Source organism: Anser brachyrhynchus, assembly GCF_964034855.1.
Source record: "Anser brachyrhynchus genome assembly, chromosome: 6".
NCBI classification, from domain to species: Eukaryota; Metazoa; Chordata; class Aves; order Anseriformes; family Anatidae; genus Anser; species Anser brachyrhynchus.
In genome coordinates, this window is record NC_137700.1 from 22,239,593 (window position 1) to 22,267,487 (window position 27,895).

Genomic DNA, 27,895 nt, shown 5'->3' on the forward strand with positions numbered 1-27,895 from the left:
CGTGCTAACTACATCACAACCCTGTGCTGCACTTGTTCTGCATTTACTACTCAGTCCTGTTTGAAAGTCTACCCTGAGTTGGCTTTGTTGGTATTTTTAAGGCTTTCTTTTCTCCGGTCTGGTCCTTTGGAAAAGTCATTTTTTCCTTTAAATCATTAGCTTCTGGATTTGACCATGGAACTGTGTCTGTGATTTCTTCTACCAGCTTCAGAAATCTAACTGTTCTACTTGTTTGATATTTAAACAGAGACAAAAAACGCAGCAACATGTTCAGGGATTTCTCTCTAACCCTACTAGCTCCCTGATGCATGGCAGGCCCCACGGTGAAAGCCTTCCTCAGTGTCAAGAAAAGCAAACCTAAGAGCACTCTTCACATTGTCGACATTGTCCTGTCCTGCACAATCATCCTAGTTAGAGCTGTAGTAGGCAATTCCTCCTTTCTTAAAGCAGATCAGGCAGCAACATAGACTGAGGGTTGCTCTGCTCTGTCAGGGTGCAACTGTTTTTGTGCAGAAGCAGTTCCTGGAAAACTTTGCTTTCAGTATGTAAGGCATCCCAGCGTTTGGAGACTTCCTGTGGTAGGCAGCACCTAAGCAGGCATCATTGGTTAGGATTTAGGCATCCCAGCTGTGTTATACTCTAATCTGTTCTTTCCTGATCGTCCTCCTTGCTGTCTTTTCCTCCTTTTCTTTTTTTTTTCTTTTTTTTTTTTCCTGGATTCTTTTCTGGTGTCTTTATACAATGTTAGCTTCATCTTCCCTGCTGTAGATCATCTTGTGCCTCTTATAGCCATCTACATCCTCACTTATGTATTTGTTCTCCTTCAGGGAACTCTGTTTTCTTCTTTCTTTTATTCTTTCTTGGTGCTTTTTGAGTTTCATCCCTAATTTCTTGATTTTTCCTAACTCTCAGCATCAACCCATGTGAGTGCAGTCTCCTAAGAGTACAGCAATCTGTTATCTGCCATGTGCTCAGAACTGCTGCTGGATGCCTGGTGCTCTTAAAAAATTACATTTGTTAATTAGGAGTCAAAATTTAAAGGAGGGAGAAAAAGGTCTTAGAGTTAGAAACTCTGCATTTATGTTGGTGGTGTTGAGGAAAAATTATTTCATAGAGGTGTATGGCATAGATGTATAGAGAAAAATTCACAGAAGGTATGTGGGGTATGTGTGTATTAATGTGTGTATGTGTATATATGATTCCGTGATACCTATATATACAGAGACACAATTTAGCAAACAGTTGTCATATGATGAGGGACAAATTAAATTACTGCACATGGGTTTCGGCAGTAATCTGTCTCCTGGGGTAGCTACTGACTTTCAAAAAGCGGTTTCTAATCATTCTACTTCAAAGGTGAACAGTAATAGCATCATTTATCAGAAAAGTGGTCTTTTTTGTGTTGAATCTTATAGCCTGTTATTCTGTGCTGAGGATTTGGCCTGGCAGTATTTGTCCTGCTCTCATGGCTGCTTTAAGATACAGGAACCCGGGAGCTCTGGGGACTTAGTGAGGCATTCATACTATCAGCAAAGTGCTTTCTGCCTCTCAGCTGCTACACCACACTATGCCTAGACCTAAAATGACTCAAGATCTTAGACACTTAATCCGTATTTTTGTTTCTTCGGATGCTTTTAGTAATACTGCTAAGCTGTGAGATGCCAGAGTTCATGCTGTTGCTAACAGCTTCGGCTTTCTGAGCCCTGCTCTGTTCAGGTTTGTGCTCTCAGCTCCCCAGCTGAGGGAAAGTCAGGCAATGAAACCAGAATAAACTGGGACGAGACACGAGAGTACAGTAGGTGGGTACAGCTTTCTGATACACAAACAAGGACTGAACATACCTTACTTTTTTAGAAAAAAATGTGGTATAGGCTGTGGTGTCAGGTAGGTAAGAGACTGCTGCTGAACGGTATCCTATACTGTTATGGCTTCATCCAGCCCTGGCAATTAACGCTCACCCATTGCTACCTTTTTGCCTGCTTTCTTTGAGAGCCACAGGGCTCAAAATCACTGTAGCTTAATTCTTACCTCCTTCTATCTGCTTGGTCCTGTGCCAGAGCCTGGTGGCCTGAGCATGGAGCCCTGAGGACATACCTGCACGGCACAGGCCAGGCGCAGCGGGGTCTCTGTGGGCTCGCAGCTGCACTCCGGCCCTGATGGCCTCTGCTTTAACCGGGTCAGAGAGTATCCTGGGAGCTCTGAACCAAGGCACTACTTGCTGATGATGAGTGGAAGCTCTTAGACGTGGATAAGGTCTCATCTGGTGTCTCCTCTGATTAGAAACTTCTTTTCTTAGATTCGTAAGGTGACAGGTACTGAAGTAATAACAGGAGTTTGTCCATAGGTACGAGAGAGCTACAAGAGCCAAAGTATTAAAGCACCTATTTTAGATTGCAACTATCTGGGCACTGTCCTCAAGCGATAACATGGATATCTCAAGCATAGTTGTAAAATCTTTATATTGCAACACCTCACGTATTTCCTTTGTGTGTATGTTTGCATGCAGGACATGGTACGTAGCGTTGTTTGGTTTGTGATTAGTGTCATGATGTGATACCTCAAGGGAAGCTTTACTTCAAAGCTGAAGAGAGAAATCTCAGTTGTATGTTTAGCAAGTTGGGTTTCAGAAATGTGGTGGGTGGAAGTGGAAGATGATTTGCAGTGAAACAACATTTCTCTGTATATCCTCTTAGCTGATTACATGTGTACTAATCTCCTGGAACCCGAGAAGCTGAATTTCCACCAACTGCAGGTGTGTGGGAGCTCCTGCTGTTATTATCAACTATTTAGGTATTCCCAGTTGAGAGGAACCTTCATGATTAGAGGGAGTAAGGAAATGATGTTATTAAAGGCATACTGTTTGTTGTACAATTAGGCTACATGTACACATTATGCAATGTTTTATCCTTATAGTAACAGGATTGGGTTTTGTTCTTTTAGTGACTTATGAATAAAATGCATTATTAAACTAAATCTTTCAGATTTGTTCAAACCTCAGTGTCTTTTTTGCAGGTACTCCCGAGGATTATCCACAGTATTTCCATATGAATCTCACAACAGCTGAACTCACGCTCCTGAAACCAATAAACAGAGATTTGCACCAGAAGTTTGACTTGGTTATTAAGGTAATTTTGACTGAATTCTTATTTCCATATGCTTTTGAAAACTGTTTAGTAACAAAAAGCACTAGACAAAATGTGTGAGAATCCTGCTTGTCTTTCCTGGATTATGTTTTTAAACCATCAGGCATCAGTTAGCACCATCATAGGGGAGAAGGATGTGAAGTACTTTTGAAAAGGGAAAGAGTCGTGTTAGATGCATTCTCAAGACACCTGAGTTAATAAAAAACAACCCTACATGTGGTATCCCTCTTTTTATTAACTCAGTTGTCTTATGAATGCATTAATTCTGTATTTCATGTTTTCTCCAGTTCACATTCCATGCTGGAGAATCTCATAGATACAGATAATTTTCTGATACTGAATATGGGAGTAAGGATAACAGAAATCATCTCACAACCTTGTAGCAATTATGTGTTTTTGTTGGTTTAGGGATAATTTAAAACAAAGAAGCTTTTGAAAAACACCCAGCACTGATCTCATTCAGCTTCTATTGCTGAAAAAAAGCATAAATCACTGCAGTAGGGTAAGTCTTTTCAGATCCTGCCATTGATGAGGAAAGTTGGCGTCGTCTTTTGTATGCACCACTGTCCTTATTTTTGCAGTCTGACTTGGTAACCACCTGCAGTTCTTTGCTGATCCAGGTGATCAAAGCACGTATCAGTTAGTTGTGAAGAGCGTGTCTCAATAGAAGGTCTCAAAATGAATCTTCATCTGGTTACTGAGCCCCAGTTTTGCAAGCAAAGAATAATTTCGGTGTTCAGTGCTTTCTTTGCTGATGTGACATTTAAGAGGAAAAGAATCAGAGGTGGTGATATGAATGTTTAATTGCTAAACATGTTAAATGCAGAAAATTAATTATTTTACTTAGTGCAAAATTTTACAAAGATATGAGGTTTGCTGAAGGAACTGTCAAAATCAGTTCAGTAAAGATGATTTCTAATGACTGTGCGCCGTCAGGCCAAATGTTTGTCATCATTCTTCAGGAAGAATCAGAGTATGATTTGTTCTTTTTTTTCCCTTCAGAGAGGAAACAATAATCAATATTTCAATCATTTGAGAACTGGGGGGAGCAATGGTGCATGTTTCTGCTGTTGAAATAAGGAGGGATGAAGGAGCATACACAAACATGGTGTGACAGAGCGACCTGGGTCCCTTGCTGTGTCTGCCCTTGTGTGGCCATGCAAAAGCAGTGTCTGGCTGCTGCCTTTGCAACTTGCAGGATTTTTTTGCATTGTCTCTGAGCATTTATTAAGCACAGAAGAGTTAGGGACTGAGATTTGCGGGCACCTTCTGTGCATCTCAGGGCAGCAGTTTCTCTGGGAAGATGGTAATAATAAATCTATTGAGGGACAGATCCTTTCTGTCTTTTCTGAGGGACATACGTGATTACAGAATGACGGAAGAGAAACAACAGCACAACTTACAGGCATTTTGAGTAACTCTGCACCTTTTTAAATGTCTGTTTTACTCGTGCATCCAAGTACAAAGCTTCATATATGCTTAGAGTGAAATAATTTGCAATTTGATTCTTGTATAATAATGTGCTTTTGTGCTTTCTTCCTGTTGTGCAGTTCTGTTGTCACTGGGACAGATGAGGAAACGTAAGGTTTATAAAACTAAATATGCTAAGTTATGGGTTTTATACCCTGTAACAGTTTGTTGTGTGGTGGTGGTGGTGTGAAAATGCTGCAGACTTACACGGTAGCACAATGCATCAGTCAAAAAATCACATACACTGGTCTGGTATCACATTCTGTGTGCATAAATAGCAAGCTCCATTGTTAATGGAAATTTTTATAGTCATTATTAGGGTCATATTGCTGTGTTATATGTGCAGTCAAGGGGATAATAAGGAAAATTACCAGTCTGTAAGAGTGATAATGTGCCACCTGCTAAAATAATGAAAGCTTTAGTGCTATGTTGTTCAGGGACCTTTTGAACCGGTATAATGTCTCAGATTTGTACCAAATCCAGTCATCACATTCTTGTGTTGCATACTCTGAAGTTTACATTTCTTTCAGTGTTGTTGAACCTGATTCTCTTTTACCTGCCAGGGGATGCAGGGGCTGAAGGGGAGGTTCCACATGTGATACTTCTCTTTAAACTGAAAAGATGCTATTTTTGCAGGGCTCGCTAAACATAATTTTTATAATACTCCCTCTGATGTTGACAGAGCATTTTTGTTCTTCCAAAATAATAAATAAAAAAGTGAAAAGAAAGAGACATTTAAGTCAATAAATGATTATTAGAATGCATGAAGCAAGATGGACAGGAAATTGGTATGCTCATCTGTGGCATCAAAACTGCATTGCTGATGATTGCTTAATCTGCAAATAGGAAGACAAGTGAAAAAGCTAAACTTTTTAATAAGGAAAGTTCTTTTTCAGCCTCCCTGCTTTCTCCAGAAGGCATTTTAGAATAAGGTAGAAAAAAATGTTGACCCTTCTGGGAAATTCCCATCGCTTCTATTCATTGCTAAGCAATGAGGACTTTACAAAATAATTTGTACTTTTTGTGTATGCCATTTGAATTTCCATATGGAAACTGCAATGCTGTCACAAGAAGCATGTAAACTTAGAGCCTTTAACTTAAAGGGCTTTCCAGTGTTGTTAATACTGCAACTAAAATTGTAGCATATATGAGACTCCCTTACCGCAAAATGCATAAGCCTGTGAATGCAGCCTTGCTTAAACATCTGCTGGGATTCTCAATAAAATAATAAACCAATCAAAACTACATTTCCTTAGCATTGTTACTATAGCTGCTGTCATTCTCCTGGAGGTCAATAATTTGTAACAAGAAGATACGTTGATGGTTTATTCTAAAGTAGAGTTAACTTCACATTTGACACCTATTTGCCTTTAGAAGGGGAGGTAGCTGCTTGGAGAGAAGTTTGATCATCTTTCTGGAAAAAACGTGACCACTGAGCTGTACACGTGAGCCTACATATTTCTTGTCAATAGCCAGAAAAATATGAATGAGGGTTTGTTTTGGTTTTGTTTGTTTGGTTTTTGAAGTGTGGGCATCACGAAACAAGCAGGAAAATAATCAAATTGGTGCACTTTGTTCTTTTTGTACTTGACCACCAATTATTTATCGATCAGACGAATCTAACCTTACAGATCTATTAAAATCAATTTGCAAAGTGGGTGGACTGCAGAAGACTAGATGTGCTTATACAGTGCACAAAATATTAATGAACAGAAATGCTGCACTACAGAGGAATTTAGCACACCTGTAACAGGCATATTTTGATAAAATGACTCATGGTGAGGGGTCAGTTCATTCCTAGGGACTTGTGTGGCTTTCAGAGTAGGAGGAGGATAAGGAATGAGACCACAAGGGCTGTCAGACCAGCATAAAGAGTTCTTGCTGTATGAAATAATTCATTAAAAATGTCATGACTTCTTGTAGAGCAGGAAGTCATCATCCTTGAAATAAATAAGCAAAGTTATCTATTACTGTTACTGAATTTTTAGCAACTTTATTAAAACCTTAGAAGGTAGTACTAAAAATAGTAATGCAGAGTAAATTAGGTAGGGAAGTTTGTGTTTTGCTGTTGTTGTTGTTTGATTTCTTACTAGAGAATGGCTGCCACTAGCTTTTAGTTTTGTAAAGCATTGCTGCCTTTTAAAACACACATGTAGGTATTCCAAGGATAAACAAAAAGTCCTAGCTTTTATTTATTTATTTTACAGGCTATGTTTTTGAAGCATGAGAAAATAATTTTTTACAGTTCCAGAAAAAAAATATACCTTAAATAACTGTAAATGTCTTTCCATACACAAAAAATGTGTGCATTTTTATGTAAATAGTTTTGAGTTGTGTTTTTGAGTCCTGGCAGTTCTGTATGTCAGATGAGTGTTTCCCCTGCAACAAAAAAGTAAATTAAAGGCTGATGAAGTATATTTTTTTATTTATATAAATTTTATTTGTCTTGGAAGAATTGATTTTCTATTTTTAATGGCACTGGAGATGCTTGTACGGATGGCTAAAATACTGTGGGTATTATCACACGAGATGGGAAGACAGAGGGATGTTTTGTTAATCTCATGTGGACACCTGGGTTCTGCAGGTATTAAATTTATAACGTAGTTTGAGAGTAGGTTTTCATGTCATCTGTACAGCTCTCAAGCCATTGTCTCATACTTGATTGCATTTGTGTCGCTGGGAAGCATTCGTGTAAATTAGACATCTCAGTAAAAACTGCAATTAGATTTTAAAAATAAAATAAAATTGGAGGAGTGGGGAATAAGCTTCCCAGTCTCAAGTCGCATTTGTAGCTTGACTTTTTGGTAAGACTTTTCCTTGGTTCTGGGAGTTTTACAGATCTTAGGGAGTAGGCCTTACAAAAAGAACTGTTTTGTATCACAGTTGCGTGGTTTCTGGTGCCTTCCCAGCACTGTTGGTAACAGCCACCATGCAGCAGCTTCGACACAGTGCAGCAGCTGGGCAGAATGTTTTGAAGAATATCCCTGCAGAACGTTTTCCAGATTTTACGTACCTATCTCAAGATCTGTTTTCCCCAGCTGGTGTTTCAGTCAGACCGGCATTAACCTCGTGGCAGATAATACCATAGAAACAATTCTGTAGTGGGTTTGCGTTTCCTTGTTGTTTGTTGGTAACAGAAGGTCAACGCGGTGTGGCAGAGCTGAACAGACTGTTAGGAATTCCAGCACTGCAAGAAAATTGGTTCGGGGTCCTATTCTGCCAGAAGTGGTGTAGAACTTTCCAGAAGTGGTACCCATTCTGTTTACTCTTCGGGCTTAAATCTTCACATGGAGTTTGGTTTCCAGTTTTTAGAAGGCTTTCTTTTTTTTTTTTTTTTCTCCCAAATGGGTGGTGGCATTTCTATCGGCTGTGGCTAGGCACAGGAGGTTTGGATAAGTAAGATGTACTTGCTCAGGGGGGGTGTGGAGAGGCTGAGCCCCGCTGGAAGTCAAACCGAATTCCACCTTAATGACCACGGGTGGAGATTGGCTGCAAATATCAGCCTCTTCTAGGGAGCTTCCCTGCCCATTTCTGTTCTCATTGCTGTCAAGGCTGTTGTGGGCGTGTTGCATTTTACATGAGAAGGGTCAGGCATAGGTTCAGCAATGGTCTTAGGACAAAACAGTGGACAAATGTGTGCTCAAAAGGCACATAAAGTTCTGCATAGCTAAAACCAGCGTGAAACAAGTCAGAAAAGATCCATTCTGGCCTTATACACAAAATGAGGGGTTCTGGCCTCACTTGGGAATGAGCTGTTGGCGTTGTAAATGATAACTGAGTGTGAAGGTTGGCTCAGTGATCTGTGGCTGTCCACCAAGAGCAAGTTGAATGTTAGAAATTAATACGAAAAATGGAGAAGAGAACAGAGGAGGATCACTGTGGTACGGTATGGATCCAGGCTGTGTGTATAACTGGTCTCTGTCATGGACAGGACAGAGCAGAACTGAAGCAGTTCCGAACCAGGACAGGGAGGAAGACAAATGTATGAAATACAGCATCACAGTCCTGAGAGCGAAGAGGAATCAATAGTTCCCTCCTTGTGCAGTGCAAAAGCTAGGAGTTATCAAAGGAAACGAGCAGCTTGCAAGTTGAAAGCAGGCAGAAGGAGGTCGTGCATCTCCGGCGGTCTGTCTGTGGAGGGCTTTGACAGGCAGCGATGTGGGGCTGGAGGCAGACATGGGCTTAAGGGGAGGTGAGGCGGGGCAGCTTCTTGGAGGAAAAATCCATGGAGAAAGTGAGAGAACTTCCCGTTTAGAAAATCTGAGCTGCTTATGTTCTGTTCTAGGCCTCTGTCTTGAAGGGCTGCTGCTTGCAAGTGTGATGTTGCACCGCGGGGATTATTGGTCTGATCCAGTTTGCCTGTTCTTCTAATGCTCTTTTATTTAGGAGTTTCAGAAAACGCCATGGTAGCAGTCAGTGAGACAGCATGCATCCCTCGAGCCTCACTACACAGGAAAGTCCTGGACTGCTGTTAAAGAAATTGTGCCAAGTGTATGGGTTTTGTGACTGAAGTCCACAATTCTGACTTTTTTTCACCTCTTCAAAAACTTCATATATGCAGTGTTTGGTAGTTTTCGTAATAATGTCAGCCTCCAACTCTTCTCATCCTATTTTGATCTCTTGACTCCATGTATTTGTTGACCTTTAGTTGTTATCTTTGTTCAGGGTGGATCTCACTGTCCCCCTTTTCCAGTGCATCGTAAAGAATGTATTTTCCTGCACTTAAAAGGATGCATGCTTATTCATCTTTGTTTTTCTAAATTTTACAATGGCAGCAAATAGGAATTTCATCAGGAGGACTAAAGGCTTCTTTATTTGGTTTAATCAGTGTGATGAATAAATTATAGCTATATGCGTATACATATAAATATGAAGACTTCTCAGTTTGAACTACGTGTGAGGGCTGATGCTGAACTAATCTATAGAAAGTAACCTATATGGGGGAAAACCCATGTCTTCCTAAATAATGACTTTCGCTTTTTTCTCTCAAATTTATCTGAGTGCAAAGTGGAAAATAAAATATAGCCCACGTAACAAGTGTGGTTTTCCAAAAATATATTGCCCTTGTTCTGGAACTGCTTTGTTTTTGTCTTTCTCTTTTGAAATGCAACAGAAGATAGTCTCCTCTGTGGTTCTGACACAGTGTTAGAGAGGCATCAGCTATAATGGGAAACAGGGTGATTGCTCTGCCTCAAAATAGATCATGAACTGAACAAATGAGAGTGTTTTTGTACTCATGGCGACAGATTAGAAAAATGGAAGAAATGGTTTTTCATTAAATAGTTGCTCAATCCACTTCCTGACAACGATGAAATCTACAAAATCATTAGTTTGGCTGAACTGCTGTGCATCTCCTGTAGGTATTAAGTACAATAACTGCTTTTTAAATTGGCTTTTCAAATGTTCATCCCTTTTGTGAACTCAGTATTCAATTACTTCTTGTTGCTTATCGCTGTTACACAAGTGTACCTAGTCCAAAAAAATCTGGAAATTTCTGTTTTGTTTAAGGTGTCCTTTTTTATCAGTCTTGTGAGCAATAAAGCGATGAGGGTTCTTGTAGAAAAGAAAACCTGAGTGCAGGGTTAGCAATTGTGATTAAGGATAGGTGAAAAAAAAAAAGTTGCAGGAAAATTCTTCTTCAAAACCTTTCCAATAGATCAATAAAATTCTTCTTCATATCATGGAGAAGGCAGTCTTCTCCCAACATTGGCACATGCACATTGAAAATAAGTGTTTGTTCCTGTTTGGCAGCATCTCAGCATGGTAAATGTTTTTCCTTGCATTTAGAGCATTAAATCACAGATACACATTAGACAAGACCAGCAACTGTGAATTAAGATTGACCCTTAAATTATGTGTCATTATGCACAGAGCAACAGAAATGTTAAAATCCATAAATGGTAAGTTCTGTAATGGTTCTCATTTACAGAAATAGCTGCATTTCCTCTCTGCAGTAAACAGGCTTTTTTTCTTTTTTTTTTATTCCATCCGTCACTTACAATTTGGCATAATGACTTTGTAGTTGGCATTTTCTTTTATTATAGGGAAGGAGAAGGTTTTATTTTGTGGAAAGATGGTCAGCTGTAAGTATTACTGTTCATTGCACTTAGTCTGTTCATTGTAGTCTGATACTGAAGTCTCTTACCCTTGACACATGAAATAAAAATGTATGTTTTGGGTTTTTTTAAGCATGCTGTCTAGACACATTATGTGCCAATATCATTTCACTGCCACATGACAAGCTTCACTGACAGTAAAGTCAAATTTATTCTATGTTCTGAAGATACTTGGTGCTGCTTGTCCTCAAGCCAATTTTAATCCATTTCAGTAGTTCTTTCCTTATGTTGTACTTTCTGACCTTGTACATTAACCCAGCATGTGATGTACAATCCTAATGCTTACCCTATATAGATATAAATGATGTTCCTAGTTTCACCTTTATTTCCCAATTCAGTCATACACTTAAAAGAAAAAAAAGTTTTCCAGACCTGACCTTCCTTCTCTGAATCTGTACTGACTGCTCCTTTTTCAGTTACACTGGTTTAAATGCCATATAACATTTCCATCTTCTTCACAGCTTGAAGTTAAGTTTAAGTTTCAGTGTCTGAAGTTCCTGGGCTCTTTCCTTGTTCTTGTGTTAAATACAAATTGCAAAGTGGCCTGCCTGCTTTTCTCCAGTACTACACCTCTTTCAGCAAGCTATCACATGTGTTTGCCAGAGGCTTTTCCTTCTTTTGCTGTATCTAGTGAAATGCTAGGGTATAACCAGCGGCAGGGAAAGCTCAGAGGATTTTGTTGGTCTTTGGAAAGGAGATGAGCACAAGATTTGGAAGGGATTACAGCAAGTGAATTTGATGTTTGTGGTTCTTGTTGTGAGAAGGTACGTGGACCAAAAAAATTGACCCAGCTTACAGGACGCACAGAGATGGCAGCCAAACCGGCAGTGGTGCTTTCCTTGGTCTCTACTGCGGTCTCTGGTAGCTCGATGGGGTTCTCTCTCTTGTTCAGGTTGGTGGTGTCTAGTGGTAAAGCATGGTTTAGTTCATTTTCAGGGTGCCTAAATGGATGCGTCAATTCTAAAACCAGTATTGCCTTCCAATAACAAAAGAACGTTGCTTGTTTACTTTCAGAAAAGCCAAAGGTCGATTTTCAGATATATTGTGATTCTTCTTCAAGTATAGTTCTATTTTTTTTGTTTGCTATACATGGACACTTAAATAGGATGCAGTGGCAATTTTTTTAGTGTACAATTGTACGCATGATGTTGCAGATATTTTGTAAGTTTATTCTCGGTCTTAACCTCGAAAGTTGGATGTCGGTGTATAGATACCATTATCATTGAATCAGAAAAAAATAACAGACATAGTGTTATTGTATGCAATTATTTCCAAGTAAGCCATGATTTTTGCATATTTTTAAAAAATCACTCTAGATATAGGATAAAAATTTTAAGTTATATTTATCCATCAAATAAATTTTTCGTCTGCTGGTGTGTATTTCATAAGTGGTAACAAAAATAAGTTGAAGCACATCATTTTAAATTATTCATGCATTTCCAATGCTGTGTCCTGCAAGAAAAAAACAAAGCAAGCATGATTTGATCACAGTTCTGAAGAAACAATATCTAGAAGCTAACCTGGTTGGTGTAGATATAACAGGTTTATGCTACAGACGTACAAAGGAAACAATGTCTAAAATTGGTTTTGTTGAATAAAAAATATTAAATTGATCAGGGAATTAAGAGAATTGTGCTAGTAAGGAACAAATTACTTTGGGACCTGACTGCAGTTAGAAAAGCTTTATGGAAAAAAAAAAAAGAAAAGACCGGTGGCTCTGATTTCAGCGAAGCTTTTGGTCATACAGCATATGAAAAAGTTCATTTTAGAGGATAGATTGTTGTGGGCTTTCAGAAAAATTCTTAGGGCTGACGTTAATGTTAAGTAGATTGTTTCCCTATTATCATTTCTTCTTGTAGTTTTGCGCTTTTCTATTTTTCAGATGTTATTGTCCCAGTTACTTGTTGGATGGTGGTAACCTACCTTTTTTGGGTCAGGAGGTCCACGATGTGTTATATTCTTATTTTAGACACTATTTTCAGTCTTATCATCGTGGTGGCAAACAGAGCATGTCCATTTGAATGGAGTCAGAAAGGCAATTGTGATTTTTTTTAATTGTGGAAAAACATGCTCTTCTGCGGTTGCATGTGCCGGATGACAAATCAAGAACAACAGAACAACAAAGGAATATGGGAATATCCTGTGCTGCTGCTTTGAATGTGCTCATGTTACCTGCTGCCACTGTTTTTTTCTTTTCCAGGTCTAAAGATTGTGTGTGATACAGTGGGTATTTTCAAAGGGAAATTGTAGAGAGGTGTTCAGGCCTGATAAGGGTTGTATATGAGTGGAAGAAGACAGAATTCTGATTCTGAATTTCACGAAGGTTGAGTTTTGCACTGAGGAAGGAATGATCCTTGTGAAGCAGGATTTAGAGCAACGAAGACGAGATCCCAGTCTGCTCCCAGCACTGTTCCTGTAATTTCTCAAATAGGTATTTAAATGGAAGCCTTTATAACTCTTCTTGCTATATAATGTGTAGAGGAGAGATACTTCAAGGTAACCCCTCCAAAATTTTATTCTAACCAGATATCCTGAAGAACCCATTCACCTTTCCTCTCCACCCGCAAAGAAATCTCATCCCTTCAGGAGCTATGTCTGTTCTGTCCAAATGTTAGGTGATGGGCAAACCTTTTCTGTTGACCAGAGGAGATTTTGCAGAGAAACGGTGAATGAATACTGAAATAACCCATCTCGTTATGGACACTGTTCAAATACTTGACAGGCCTTCACAGTTTCTTCTTGGGTTAGTTGCTGCTATATGTATAGACTATATAAAATGCTGCTGTTAAATAGCTAATAAAAAAATCTGCTTCCTGTGTCAGTCCTTTTACTCAGCCCCTCCTGCAGTTTACCTGCAGGGGTGGATCACGCTTAGCCCGAACGTTGCCACCTGCAGCAGCATTCATCAACACTGTGTCCTCATCGAGACCTGCAGATCTGTTCTCTCTGGAGGAAACATCCACCCGCCTTTGCTTTTCTCAAGTCTCTGAGAGTTTCTTTGCCTTCAGTTTGCAGGTCTGGCTTCCATTCTCCCATGTTGCTCGTACATGTAGCCCCTCACCCCAGGGAGAGAAATGTTCCGTATGTCCCAGCTGCTGCCAAGATGCTAAGTGCATGCCTGTCCCCATGCAGCACTTTGCCTCAGCTCCAGCTGCTCTTCCCCTTATTGGGATCAAAGAGTGGAGAGCAAGAAGCCTGCATGTGGGGACTGGGCATAAAACGTGCCCATCGCAGGTACTGATACCACCCAGAATGCTCTAGCTACTGCTGCTTGCAGCTATGTGCCCTGAGGTTTTTAACATAAAAAAGCATCTACTGAAGAAATACAGTAAAGGGGAAGTAATGCACCTTCCCTGGACTCTGGTCAGGCCTGGCTGTGGGATAAAGGTTGCTTCGCCCGGAGGAGCTCTTCTGTGCATGGTCAGAAACCTGCCAAAAGGCCTTAAATGAAGAAAGAAAACAGGCATCCTGGAGTTTGGGTCTCTGCGCTGGGCAGCGGTTGAGCAGGGGCTGAGAGCTGCACTGCTGGGTTCAGGGCTGTGCATTTCACCTGTGTGCAGCTTGGTACGCTGAGGAGGTTCCTGTGGAGCTGTCTCATGGCTGTTCCCCTTCACCATCTGAGAGGAGCTAAGGGTCCTCTATGACTACCGAAGTTGTAAGGAACAGAAAAGGAAGCCAAACAATTTCATTATATAAGACTGGCAGGTAACGAGTGTAATCGTATCTTACTGTCAACTATGGATGTGAAAGCAAAGTTCTGCTGCTATCTGTGTAGCAACCAGGTTTTTTGAGAACAAGTTCATCAGCTAACTGTTGCACTGCGGACACCACTGTCCTACAAGCAGCACTGATCAGATGCCAGGTATCTGTTGGCCGCAGCGTTGTGGTAGTCATAGTTGGCAAAGCGTGATACAATTTGAATTTAAAGAATCCTGAGCTGAATGTTTTAAATGAAGATGATGTGGATTTGGCACACCCCCCCGTTAACCTTTGCTGGCTGCTGAGCAAGACCTTGAAAAGCGTGGTGGGCAGGGCCTGGGGCTGAGCAGGTAGGGCAGTATTTCCTCTGTGCTACTTCTGTCTTGGTAGGGGATGCAAGGGATGAAGCTGAAGTAAGTTTTAGCTGGGTTGGAAGAGTTGTCAGACATCTTCCTAGGGGGTCAAGGCTGTGAAATAGCACTGCTCAGAAATAACAGTTGAGGTGGAGAGGCTGCGTAAGCCTGGGCTGCTGGCTGGAGTGGCTGTGGGCACGGAAGATGGGCCAGAGAGGTAAAACAGAATCAAAGCTGGAAGAGAAATGATAACTTCCGTATGGCAGATCAAATACGGCTGGGCAGCGTACGTCTGGCTGCTCTGCTGGATACGTGAGCCATAACCACCTGGCTTATTAGGAGATCTATTTACTTATTTATATTTAGGCTTTTAAAATTCACTGGGCAGATCAGTTCCCCGGTCCTGTGGAGGAGCAGCAACATGGAAGCATCTTAGATAAACTGCAGGCTGTTTAGTATTCATGCCTTTTATGACAGGTTTTCTGGATTGCGTATGCTTGGAGGGTTATACAGAGATACAGTGCAAAAGTCATATCCCTGTGAATCCACAGAGAAGTAGGAACCCTGAGTTTAAGCAAAGGTGACAGTGTTTTCTGTCAGATGCTCCTCTGGGGCAAAGCTGTACTGGGAGATGGCACTGACCCTGGGTGGCGTGGGATGGAGAAGATGGGCACTTCCAGCCCTGCAGAATGCAGACAGCTGGCAGAGTCGCCTTTCCCTGCTGCGTTCCTCTGAAGCTGGGTGCCCGCAGCACGTCTGGGTGCCCCCCGCCTGCCAACCCCCCCGCTACTTGGCGTTCCTCCAGTGGCAGTGAGCACAGGGAGCAGAGGTGGTACAGCAGGAGCACCCTAAAATCTTGCCAGTGCATTAGTGTCTGTCTGGAGGTTGTTCTGTTGCCAGAGGCAGTTTATCTAAACAGATCCCTGCTACCTTGACAAGAAAGCCAACTCTGTTGATGTTCCTGCAGCTTCAGGGAGTCTATAGGAGTGCTTTAATTTCCCCTTTCTTCTTGGGAACTGCTTCATCTAATGCTTTAAATAAGCAAATCTTGTTATATAGAACACCCATAGTACCTAACAAATATATACTACATAAGTGTATCTATTTTTTAGATATTTTATTATTATAGACATTTTTTACTTGAGTTATTTAACAATTTTCACATTTCGTCCGTTTTTTTTGTTCATCTGAAGCAGAGGTAGTGAGTACATAATTGTGTAGCATGAAGCCACCTGCTGTTCTTTTACAGATAGGCTTTCTGTGTGCAAGTCTGAAGTCTTCATCTCAATGTGTGTTGGTGTGAAGAAAGCATCACTGTACACTTGCTCTTTTTCTCTATTAATGCCTCCTTATGATCGTGTATCTTCAATCTAAAGTGTCTAGGCAGCTTCGCTGCAGACTGTTCACTGCAGAACTGTGGAGTCCTTTTAGGTTCACATAATATCAACTTTTTGTTGGTTTGAAGCATCACTCATCAATTTGTCATTGATGCATGTTCTTTTGGGGAAGAACACAGCTCTTCTGACTGTCTTAATGGTCACCTCTACTTTAACCATGTTGTTGATCTTCATGTAGGGCCAGGCTGAAGAGAGCTAAGGATAGTAAAGAGTCTTTGTTACTAGCAACAATACAAAGTAAAATAGCCTAGAACTAGGATGCTTTGTGTCTTAAATATCAGTGTTTTTCTTCATGAGAGAAATTTAAATTGTCTATTCTTTGTGTTTTAGAATATGTGCTAGGAAGGAAAGATGCTCTACCTGTGTCCAGCAGACCAAGCAAGAGCCTTAATAGGGCACTGAGAAAAAATGCTTGCACTGTCTGGAATGAATTGTGTTGTACATAATTTCATCTTCTTGTATTTAATTTTTCTTTTTTTTTAAAAAAAAGAAAGAAATATTACAGTAGGAAATGCTGTAGAAATCTACAATTTACAACTGTTACATATTTTTGGAGAATTATGAACGTATATATCAAAGGTGCAAGAGCTGTTCCTAGCCACGTATTGCTTCTGGGAATATGTTTATGTAACATACGAAGACAAATCTTTTTTTGTTGTATTTTTTATGAAAATATTTGTATCAAAGAAAACGGGAAAAAAAGTAACTATTAGAGACAATTATTACTTTAAATGTTGTTTGAAATTGAATATTTGTAACTAGGATTTTACAAACTTCTTTTTCAGTTCTTCATTTGCTTTGTTGGACTACCATTATATGTAAAGCCCCAAAGGAAAACAATTGGTTATCCATGTTTTCCAGTGGCTTGAAACAGAATGCCTCTGGAAGAGGCCCTGTAAGGAAACCATCCATTTGTTTTCCCTTCGAGAAGTGAGCTAAATCTTTTCAAAGAGAGGAAACTTTTATTTGACCTTCTGCTCTTATGAATATCAGGGCTGATTTTTTAACCTGTATGGTTAAGATAAGGATCAGAAAATGGATATTTTTCTCTATGGAGTTTGTGTTATGTACTTTGTGTGGTTCAGAGCAGTTCCAATATAAAGTGTTATCACTAATCTGTAGAAGCGAGTCTAAATGAGGGTTCAGCAAGTAGGTATGTCTGATTAGAAAAGCGGTGGCTTGCAGAAACATTACAAAACTACTGAGAAAACATTAAAGAATATACACTGCGAGTTGAGTGGGGATTCATCACTTCTTTTTTTTGTTTAAGCCACAACCTGCTGGTGCTGCAAGTAATGCTTGTTGCTGATTTCAAGCAGTTGGAAGGGGGCTGTGACTTTCTGAAGGGATTAGCTGCTAAATTCTGCCCAGTTCTCCTATGAACGTTGGCTTCCCCATGACTTTGACCAGTGTACCCAACCCGGTGAACAAAAAGGAAAGCACCCGCAAAGCTTAAATGCTTTTCAGTTGGAGTGTCTGCTGAGGAAGGAATCCTTTTAGTTGTGGTTTTGGAATTGAGGCCCTAAAATCCGGGGAGCCTGCATCCTTCTTTGTATTTAACCACACGTGTTCAGAGCCCTATCCCATACTTCAGACAGGCCTGCAGTACTGGGTGGTGGTGTGGTGGTCAGGCGGGGATTTCCTCTTAAGCCAGGATGGGGTCTGTGCTCACCTAGGCTTTAATGCAAGGCCGTTACTGCAACAACTGAAGCTGGTAAGAAGAATGGGACCATCTGTTCTTTGCATTTGCCTTTTTTTAGCTTCTCTTCATGGCAGTTGCAAAGAACATACTGGTCTGTTTTAAAGAAACTTGCTGCAGTTAAACACTTTACTGTGAAGAGCCCTATTTTTTTTATGAAGTGGAACGGAGTATTTAGTGGTCTTCAGCAGTAGGTCTACTTATAAAATAACAGAATCAGATCCACGTGCATTTGTTCCTATAGCAGTCTTTCTGAGATTTTCTCCTGCTTACAGGCTATTGTCTTAGGCAAAAGCTATCAATTTTAAGATGTTTCATGTTTCATTGTGTACTGCATCAGTAACTAGAGTACTTCCCAGAAATTTTGGTGACTTTATTTTTTTACATTTGAAGTTTATTTTAATTCAGTGGAGAATCAGTTTCAAACTATATCTCAGTTCGGTAAGTTATGGTCAGCATTAAGAGTCACTTATGCAGTCTCCGATGCCATCACCAGCTGCTACTGTTAGATTTGAAATATGTTGCTGTTAACTGTTGCTTGACCAGGATTTCCACAGGGATGTTTGAGTGCTGCTCTGTTGAAGGAAATCCTGTTAAATTAGAATGTTCTTAATTAATTGCCAGTAGAACCAGTATATGTGTGATTCTTAGAGAGAGCAGTGTGAAGACAGACGTTCTCAGCTAATGAAAATAAAATCTCCGCAACAAGAAGTAGAATTAGCAATAAATGAGGTACTGTTCTGTCTCTTTGGAAATACTTTTACTCCTGAGAATTTTACTGCATTGTGGCCTTCCCACATCTGCAGAAAGGTACAGCACACTCCTGTTGCGGTCTTGGGCTCTATGTACTTACAGGTGTTGGAAATAAAGCCATAGGAATACAATACTGACAGTCCCTGACTGTTGCCTTTCTACAGGAATGTGAGCGGTACTATAGTTAAGATTGGTTTGCATTAGGTAAAATGAAGAACAAATTACTTGTTGTATTCTACTTTCCATGTTTGTTTACTTTAAGTGGTCATTGATAGTCAATAAAAAAAAGCAAAACTATACATTCATAGTGGATTAGCATGCACTGGAAGGAGTATTTAGTGCTTTTATGTTTAGGAAGTATGAAAATAAGAATAGATCAGGTGAAGCTATCAGTGACTAACACTTGGTAGGGGAGACGTGGCTATTGGAAAGTCACAGCTATTAATTGAAAGGAAGTATTTTGCTTGACATTCAGAAATAGCCACAAATAAAATGAAAATTCCACTTCCCTGTCATTAGAAAGATGGCTGTTTGAGGGGGAGAAAGTGTCGTACCCAGGGCAGTGTGCTAGTCCAGGAGTCTGTAGCAAGTACTGTATGTCCACAGCTACTGAGTTGTCCTTTGGTTTAACTTTGATGCTGATGGTATAGGTGGAGGTTATGTCGTACAATAATCAGTTTCTGTTTTTTTCTTGCTTTATAGATTTTCCCAAACTCCTAATACTGATACTTTAAGGGATCATTTTGCACGTATCATACAGCTTTTGAATTTCATTTTGACTACTTTAAAGGTTTAGCATGATTGAAACTCTTCTTGCTCTTACAGCCCAGCTAATTTGTGTTTGGTATTTCTTTCTTTTCCTGACACAAAGTTTCATGGTGGGGTGATGTGTATGATGTTACTCATTTGTGTAACTAGACTGTAATTCTTAAAAGTAAGCCAATGCCAATTAGTAACTGTTCATAGTTTTATTTGGCTGAGACCCTTAGACAAATGAGTTTGTTTTTTAGGCTGAACAAGACAACGGTCATCCTCTTCCTGCATTTGCCAATTTGCATATAGAAGTCCTTGATGAGAACAATCAGAAGCCTTACTTTACAAAGTCTACGTACGAGGGTTTTATCCTTGAATCCTCCCCAGTGGGAACAACGATCTCTGATAGCCAGAATCTGACTTCTCCATTACAAATCACAGTGTTGGACAATGATGTGGAGGAGGTATGTTTCTCTTTCTTATATACCTTCATACTGGTGTTTTTGTTTTCAGAGTTTTATTTTTTTTCATATTTTTATGGAGACAAAGCTGTTTCGACCTAGATAAAAAAAAAATCACTAATTGTGTTTGGTTTTTTTCATTATGAGTTCAAAAGGATTTTAAAGTGCTTCTGAACTGAAAAAAAAAAGAAACTGTTTTTGCCCAGCTTTACTTAATTGTGTTCTGTTAAAATTAGTGGGTGTATAGCGTGAGTAGGGAAAAAAAAATTACATTTTGTGAGATGAATGGATATGCCACAGGATATGGGGAAATACGAGAGAGAAGCTCAAAATGGTAGGAATAGATCATTTGGATGAACCAGAAGGAGAGGAGCAGGAGAAAAGGAGGCCAGAAGTTCATTCTGTTCTTTTCTGTGCCCATATTTTGATACTAACATTGCTCATGGTACAAATGGAACATATTTGAAAAAGCAATAACCAAGTAATAACCATACTGAGTCTACATAGCTAAGTTTTCTTCTGGTCTCACCAAGGTTACTGCTATTGTGTCTTTTTCCATTGGTATTTCTTTTTCCTCCATATACTGTTTCTGCAGCAGTCATCTTTACTCTTGTTTTTTTCTTTTCTTCTGTTCTCTTGCTATATTCAGGTACCTAACAAAAGTGAAGTTGTACACATGGGGTTTTTAGCAAAATAGTATATGCTACTACGCTTTAATAGAGCTATTGACCTGATGGTCTGCAAGCCATCTTCTGTTCTTGAAGTTTCACGTTTGATACAGGCAAATTTGTTAGTTTTGAGAAACGCAAGGGGCCATTTTCACTGAAATCACAGAATCACAGAATCGTCTAGGTTGGAAGAGACCTCCAAGATCACCTAGTCCAACCTCTGACCTAACACTACCAAGTCCTCCACTAAACCAGATCACTAAGCTCTACATCTAAACGTCTGTTAAAGACCTCCAGGGATGGTGACTCAACCACCTCCCTGGGCAGCCCATTCCAATGCCTAACAACCCTTTCAGTAAAGAAGTTCTTCCTAACATCCAACCTAAACCTTCCCTGGCGCAACTTTAGCCCATTCCCCCTCGTCCTGTCACCAGGCACGTGGGAGAATAGACCAACCCCTACCTCGCTACAGCCTCCTTTAGGGTACCTATAGAGAGTGATAAGGCCTCCCCTGAGCCTCTTCTTCTCCAGGCTGAACAATCCCAGCTCCCTCAGCCGCTCCTCATAAGACTTGTTCTGCAGACCCCTCACCAGCTTCGTCGCCCTTCTCTGGACACGCTCGAGCACCTCCATGTCCTTCTTGTAGCGAGGGGCCCAAAACTGAACACAGTACTCGAGGTGCGGCCTCACCAGAGCCGAGTACAGGGGGACAATCACTTCCCTAGACCTGCTGGCCATACTGCTTCTTATACAGGCCAGGATTCTGTTGGCCTTCTTGGCCACCTGGGCACACTGCTGGCTCATATTCAGCCAGCTATCAACCAATACTCCCAGGTCCTTCTCCGCCAGGCAGCTTTCCAGCCACTCATCTCCCAGCCTGTAGCTCTGCTTGGGGTTGTTGCGCCCCAGGTGCAGGACCCGGCACTTGGCCTTGTTGAACTTCATGCAGTTGACCTCAGCCCATCGGTCCAGCCTATCCAGATCCTCCTGCAGAGCCTTCCTTCCCTCGAGCAGATCGACACATGCACCTAACTTGGTGTCATCTGCAAACTTACTGAGGGTGCACTCAATCCCCTCATCCAGATCATCGATAAAGATATTAAAGAGGACTGGCCCCAGTACTGAGCCCTGGGGGACTCCACTAGTGACCGGCCTCCAACTGGATTTGACTCCATTCACCACAACTCTCTGGGCCCGGCTACCCAGCCAGTTTCTAACCCAGCGAAGCGTACGCCAGTCCAAGCCCCAAGCAGCCAGTTTCTTGAGGAGAATGTTGTGGGAAACAGTGTCAAAAGCCTTACTGAGGTCAAGGTAAACCACATCCACAGCCTTTCCCTCATCCACTAAGTGCGTCACTTTGTCACAGAAGGAGATCAGGCTCGTCAAGCAGGACCTGCCTTTCATAAACACATGCTGACTGGGCCTGATCGCCTGGTTGCCCTGCAAGTGCCGTGTGATGACCCTCAAGATAATCTGCTCCATGAGCTTCCCTGGCACTGAAGTCAAACTAACAAGCCTATAGTTCCCCGGGTCTACTCTCTGGCCCTTCTTGTAGATGGACGTCACATTTGCTAGCCGCCAGTCGACTGGGACCTCCCCTGATAGCCAGGACTGCCGATAAATGATGGAAAGCGGCTTGGCCAGCTCTTCTGCCAGTTCTCTCAGTACCCTCGGGTGGATCCCATCCGGCCCCATCGACTTGCGTACATCCAAGTGCTGTAGCAGGTCGCCAACCATTTCCTCGTGGATTGTGAGGGCCACATCCTGCTCCCCATCCCCTTCCACCAGCTCAGGGTACTGGGTATCCAGAGAAGAACTGTTTTTGCCAGTAAAGACTGAGGCAAAGAAGGCATTAAGCACCTCAGCCTTTTCCTCATCTTTTGTAACTAAGTTTCCCCCCTGCATCCAGTAAAGGATGGAGATTCTCCTTAGTCCTCCTTTTTGTGTTGATGTATTTGTAAAAACATTTTATTATCTTTAATGACAGTAGCCAGATTGAGCTCCAGATGAGCTTTGGCCTTTCTAATTTAGTCCCTGCACAGCCTCGCAACATCCTTATAGTCCTCCTGAGTGGCAGAGTAGTAGAGTGGCAGTGTAGAAAGATGCTTTCTACATCCTTGTCTTCAATCAAGTAATTTGCTGTCCTAAAAAACTGTTTTAAAGCCCAAAGTAATGCAGAATATCTCCTATCTATCCATTAAAATATCTCAGTCAATTCATGGGCAGTCACAAAAATCACTTGGAAGGCAAGCAGAAATAGCTGCTGGAGATGGCTGTCAGGGGCTGGAACAAGCACACGTGGCATCAACAGCTGGCATTACAGACAACTGCTGCTGCGTGTGAAATACTCTTCTGCAGCAGTGCTTTTGTTAAAATCAAAGCAGTTCTCTTGTTTGACCAAAAATGTGGTATCTTGTAGGTTGCTTCAGATGGGGATAAAAAAGGTGTTAGCATCAGGTGTATGTTTATATTTACAGCACTCAGTGTGATTCATAGTTGTATAAAGTCTACTTGTATAATGTACGAAGTCTGGTTTCCCTGAACACAAAAGAAATCGAATTGTAAGAATTAATGTCCACAGCTAAATCTTTTTGAAGCTACTAATTTGAGAGTTTTTCTCTGAAGGCTTTTTTAAAGGCTATGGTCTTTATGTGCATTACAAAATATGAGGCCATTTTTAGATGCCTTTTGCCTAAGCAAATTGCTATTTTGTCTTAACCCACACCTTCATGAAAATGCTGGTAAAAACCCTTTGGTTCAGATATGCCTGGGCGTAGAGACAATTCCGGTGGTCTCCCTAAAAGGCTCTTTGTTACAGGAATCTGGAATTTTAGGGCACCATTTATGCCCACCATATAACAAGCCTGTGGCCATTATAACTTCTGAAAAATGTAAAGAGAGACTACTAATTACCTGAAGGGTGGAAGACTGAAACAGAGCAAGTCTGTTTGTGGGGCTGATGGATTTGCACGTCAGATGGGTATGGTCCAAAACTCAGAGTAGGGATTTTGGCAAGCTGGAGAGCTAGTTGTGATCCATTCTGCCTGGGTTGCCTCACTGCTGGTTTGGGAGGTGGAACGGCTGAAAATGGTACAGAAATCTGGCTGTTCCTCATCTCACAGTGTGCTGCTGGCAGCTCTCTGTCAGCAAGTCCACCGCTGGTCCCGGAGCTGTGAGATACCTGCCTCAAGGCTTTGTAGGTGCAGTGGCCTAAGAAAATCCCAGTGTGTGTACAATTCCACGGTGGTAAGTGAAGTCATTTGGCACAGCATGATGAGGGGCTGAATCAGTGGTGCTTGAAATAATTCAAAACTGTTTTAATTGAAAAGAGTTCAGTGTCCTAGTTCAGACGCTTGGATTTATTTGGCATTTTTGCACATCTGCGTTTGTTCTGGATGCTCCTCTACTTCCTGGTAGATGACGTTGTTACACTCTACAGGAATGGGAAAAAGACTTTGATGCCATTAACCCCCAGAGCTTTTTCAGGTTAGTAATTAACAGTGCTCTGATTAACCTGACTTTACCCTGGCAGTTGCACGGTTCTAACCACAAGATGTTTAAGGAAGGTTTGATGACCGAAAGTTCTTTGATGTGCCTGTGTACTACATCACACAAGAGATTGAAAATTAAGATGATTTTGAATTTTTAAATGCTGAATTTGGACTGACTGTTTGAATGGGTCTGTAAGCACCAGGTTCTTAGTGTAACACATGCTGTTTTTATACTCCCTAACTGAAAATATTTAATCTCAAAAACTTCTGGTTAGAAAATAGCTTTTTTACTTTCATTAAACTACATAATGGGGTTTGTAATGTAATCCTGTTATCTATGTTCTCCACCAAAAGTGTTTTTTGCTATTGGTGATGTCAGTTACATTGAATGCCTTGAGTTTTCGGGGGTTCACTGAAATTTTTCACAAACAGTTTGATGACAGGGCTCCATGTTTTATCATTGTGCCTTCTCCATAGCACATCAACATGCTCCTATGAAGTTACCTCAATATTTGGATGTTGAATAGGGTGGTTCGTTAGTATACTTGTGTTTGTGTGCACTATGAATTTCACCTTGGATGTGGCACAAATATTTATATTTTTAATTGTATTGCTATTAATAATAAAAAAAAAATCTATCCTTTCTGGAGCAGAGATTTCAGTTGGGAGTGCTAACCGAACTTAAGTAATCTGTGTCAAGTTTATCATTCTTGAACACAAGCTGCTTTATGCAGTTGATTAGAAGTTGTTAAATATTCCCATATCTCAGTGTTAGTAGGCCTGAAACTTCATATCTGTAGGAAATGACCATTCAAGAGCCCAAACATATTTCATAGTGAACTTACGTGGTGGATTTGCACTGATGGCTAGCTAAGCTCCAGCATGTTGTTCTCTCACTGTTCAACAGAACAGGAGGAGAAAACATGAAAAGAAAGTTTATGGGTTGAGATAAGGACAGGGACAATCGCCCCCCAGTTACCATCACAGGCAAAGCAGATGCAGCATAGGGAGATTCATGTAATTTATTGCCTATAGCTAGTGTCAGACTAGAGCGGTGAGAACTAAAAGCAAACTAAAAGCATCTTCTTGGTGAGGAACCTTTTCCTAATATCCATAAGTTAATGAAAATCTAGTTAATGCACATGACACCATATGCAGTATAGCCAGAAGTATCCTAGCTTAGGGTGTTTGTTAATTATTGAATAAGTTTAATATTTCAGTGTTGTATGATGAGTAACTGCCAATGCTTTCTGGACTATGAAATGGTGTGGCATAAGGTGCTATTGCAGCCTCCTACTGTGTGGTGGACAGTTTGGGACAACTTGCTAAAGGTATTGCATAATAAATACCTGGTTCTGCTCTTTTGTGTTCATTCGTTGCAAATAGACTAACCTGTTAAAATATTTCAAATGCAAATTGAATTACAAATTAAATTTAAAGGGAAGCAAGGTCTTTTGCTCAAGCATTCAAGTGCCCATGTGCTTCTCCATAGCATGGCAAAACTGGTATTTGCAGACGTGAGGGACAAGTCCTTAAAGTCACTGGATCGTTTGCATTTATTTCTTTGGCTGCTTAAGTTCCCTCTTTTGTCCCTTTCAGATAGCAATGTTTTCTGTTTTCTCCAGAAATAAAGATTTCTTCATTGTTCATTTTTAGTGTGGTAGAGAAGTAAACAAACAACCCAAACAGATTCTGTGGGGGGAATTTGAGGGATTCTGACTGGGAGAAGCTGTTCAGACAAGTGGAAAAATGTCACAAGGCACTAAGGTGTATTGACGCGTTTTTGGTGTGCGATGGAGCTGTGTCTCTTCACAGTGCTGGCTGGCTGGGCTGTAGGTGGTGAGTAAACAGATGGATAGATTGATGACTGGAAGAGCTTGCTTAAATGAAGACACATAGGGTAGAAAGGTTTTAAAAAATACAGTACATTTTTTTTAAAAAAAAGCAACTGGTTTATAATAGCACATTTATAAAGCTTGTCAAATTCACCTCTTAGAAATTAGGAATGTTGAAAGATGATGTGAACTTTGTTTCTCATAGGCTTTCCTTGGTTATCTGTGGTTAGTTTGTGGCCTGCTTTGTTACAGTGAAATTATCTGGAAAGGTTTAACGTCACAGGCTAAACGTTAGTTAGGTAACCAATAATGCATTGTGTACTGCAATATATTATAATGCAACCTTCCTGTATTCGTTTTAAAAGAAAAAAAAAGTATCTCAAGGAAAAACAGGAGTAAATCACAGGAAAGGAAAGCTTACTTGGATAGAATTTCTGAAATACAGTCTTAGTCTTAAAAGAGGAAATCTTAAATCATAACAACAAACTTTTCTAAATGATGACAAATTGCCAGCATTCTTTAAAGAGCAGAATGTAATAATAAAGAAAAGTCAATTGTCTGTAAAACTGTCATCCCAGCAGGTTGTGGAGATCGGTGAGCCTAATCCATACCTCTCACCATCATCAATTAGCAGTCCTGCAGTTTCCAACACCCTACATTGATTTGTTTGTATCATGGATTTCTCTTTTGCTCCCCTCCTGCACTTTCAGGCACTCGGGCTGTGCTGCTCTTGTCCTGGTGCCTTGGCTCAGTGTGGTGTGGCAGCGAGGCTGGGGAGTGAGGATTCCTTGTGCCAGGCGCAGCCCTGCTCACCTCGACATGCAGCAGGGAAGTGTATTTTAGCTTATGATTGCTCGCTCCCATGTTCAAGTCAGGACTGATCAACACCGTGTACAAAATGTAATTTTGAAACCGCCACCCCCGGCCCCTCAGAAGTGAGGACAAAATGGTGAAGATTTCTGGCCCTGCTGAGATGTAATACCTTGTGCCAGAGGAGGTGGGCTGCAGTGTTGGATGGCTCTGTACCTGCAAGGCCACTTCTCTTAGGAAGGGATAAGTGTCAGTGGCAGGGCCATAACTGCTCGTTACCAAGCCTGGTAATTAGAGGGGAGGGAATGGTTGCTCTGTCTCAGCAACCTGAACTGCTGAGGGAACCTGGTGCAGATTCGATGGCTACATCAGGCTTCACTCCGTCGTAGCTGCATGTTTTGTTGAAGCTTGAGATCATCCTGCTGTGGTCCATCAGCTCCGGCAGAGGTGATCCATGCCCTTTCTTTCCAGAATGCTACAGACTTCTCTGCGCATACAGAGGTCTGCCTGCAGCTGCAAAGATGATGGTGAGCCTCGTCCTTGGGTGGAACCACTCTGTAATTTCCTGTTCCTGTGGCACCACCTGGCTCATTTCCACTTCTGTTAAATCATGCCAATGAACACGGATATGAGGGGGATGCAACTGCATGCGTATTAGCACATACAACAGCCGTTCATAGAGTGTTGGTAACCTATGGTGGTCTGTTCCAGCAGTCAGGCTGGGGCAAGCAATTGCCTAGAACTGATGCATAAAGAAGCCAAGCAAACTAAAATGAGTGGTGCCTTCTCACTGGAATCAGATGGTAACTCAGGGTGGGTTAGTAAGTGCAGGTAAAGCTTATTAATTTCTGCAGGTCTTAGTGTTCCGATGGCTTCATTGTATTGGGGTAAATTAATGCACGTAGTAAATTGGGAATACTGATGAGAAGTTGACAAAAATCCTCTGCGTGCTTGTGCATGTTCTTCTCCAGTAGTGGCACTGACTAAACATAATGTATTCAGTCTTCTAATTGACAAATCAGCAGAGATTATATTTTGTATTAAAGCAATTCTCTACCCTCAGTTAAAAGTATGAAGAAAATGGTCATCTTAACTGTATATCTTAGGCAAAAAAACAACTTGGATTCTAAATTCTCAGATTCTGTAATTCCCTGTGGGAGTTATAATACGGTCCTGCTATAAACCTTCAAAAAATTAATTCGTAGAAGTGACATTGCAAACAGACCTTTAACTAGAGCAGCACTGCC

General features: G+C 40.9%; 1 protein-coding gene across 30 annotated transcripts in view; it reads left to right on the forward strand.

The window, feature by feature from the left end:
* PCDH15 (protocadherin related 15) overlaps positions 1-27,895 on the forward strand; it is a 539,977-nt gene that overhangs the window by 320,568 nt on the left and 191,514 nt on the right. For all 30 annotated transcript variants that reach the window (XM_080598442.1, XM_080598431.1, XM_080598457.1 and 27 more), the window contains 2 exons: positions 3,013-3,125; positions 19,641-19,847. In XM_080598442.1, coding sequence (XP_080454568.1) covers positions 3,013-3,125; positions 19,641-19,847 — 320 coding nt within the window. The remainder of the gene's footprint in view (positions 1-3,012; positions 3,126-19,640; positions 19,848-27,895) is intronic.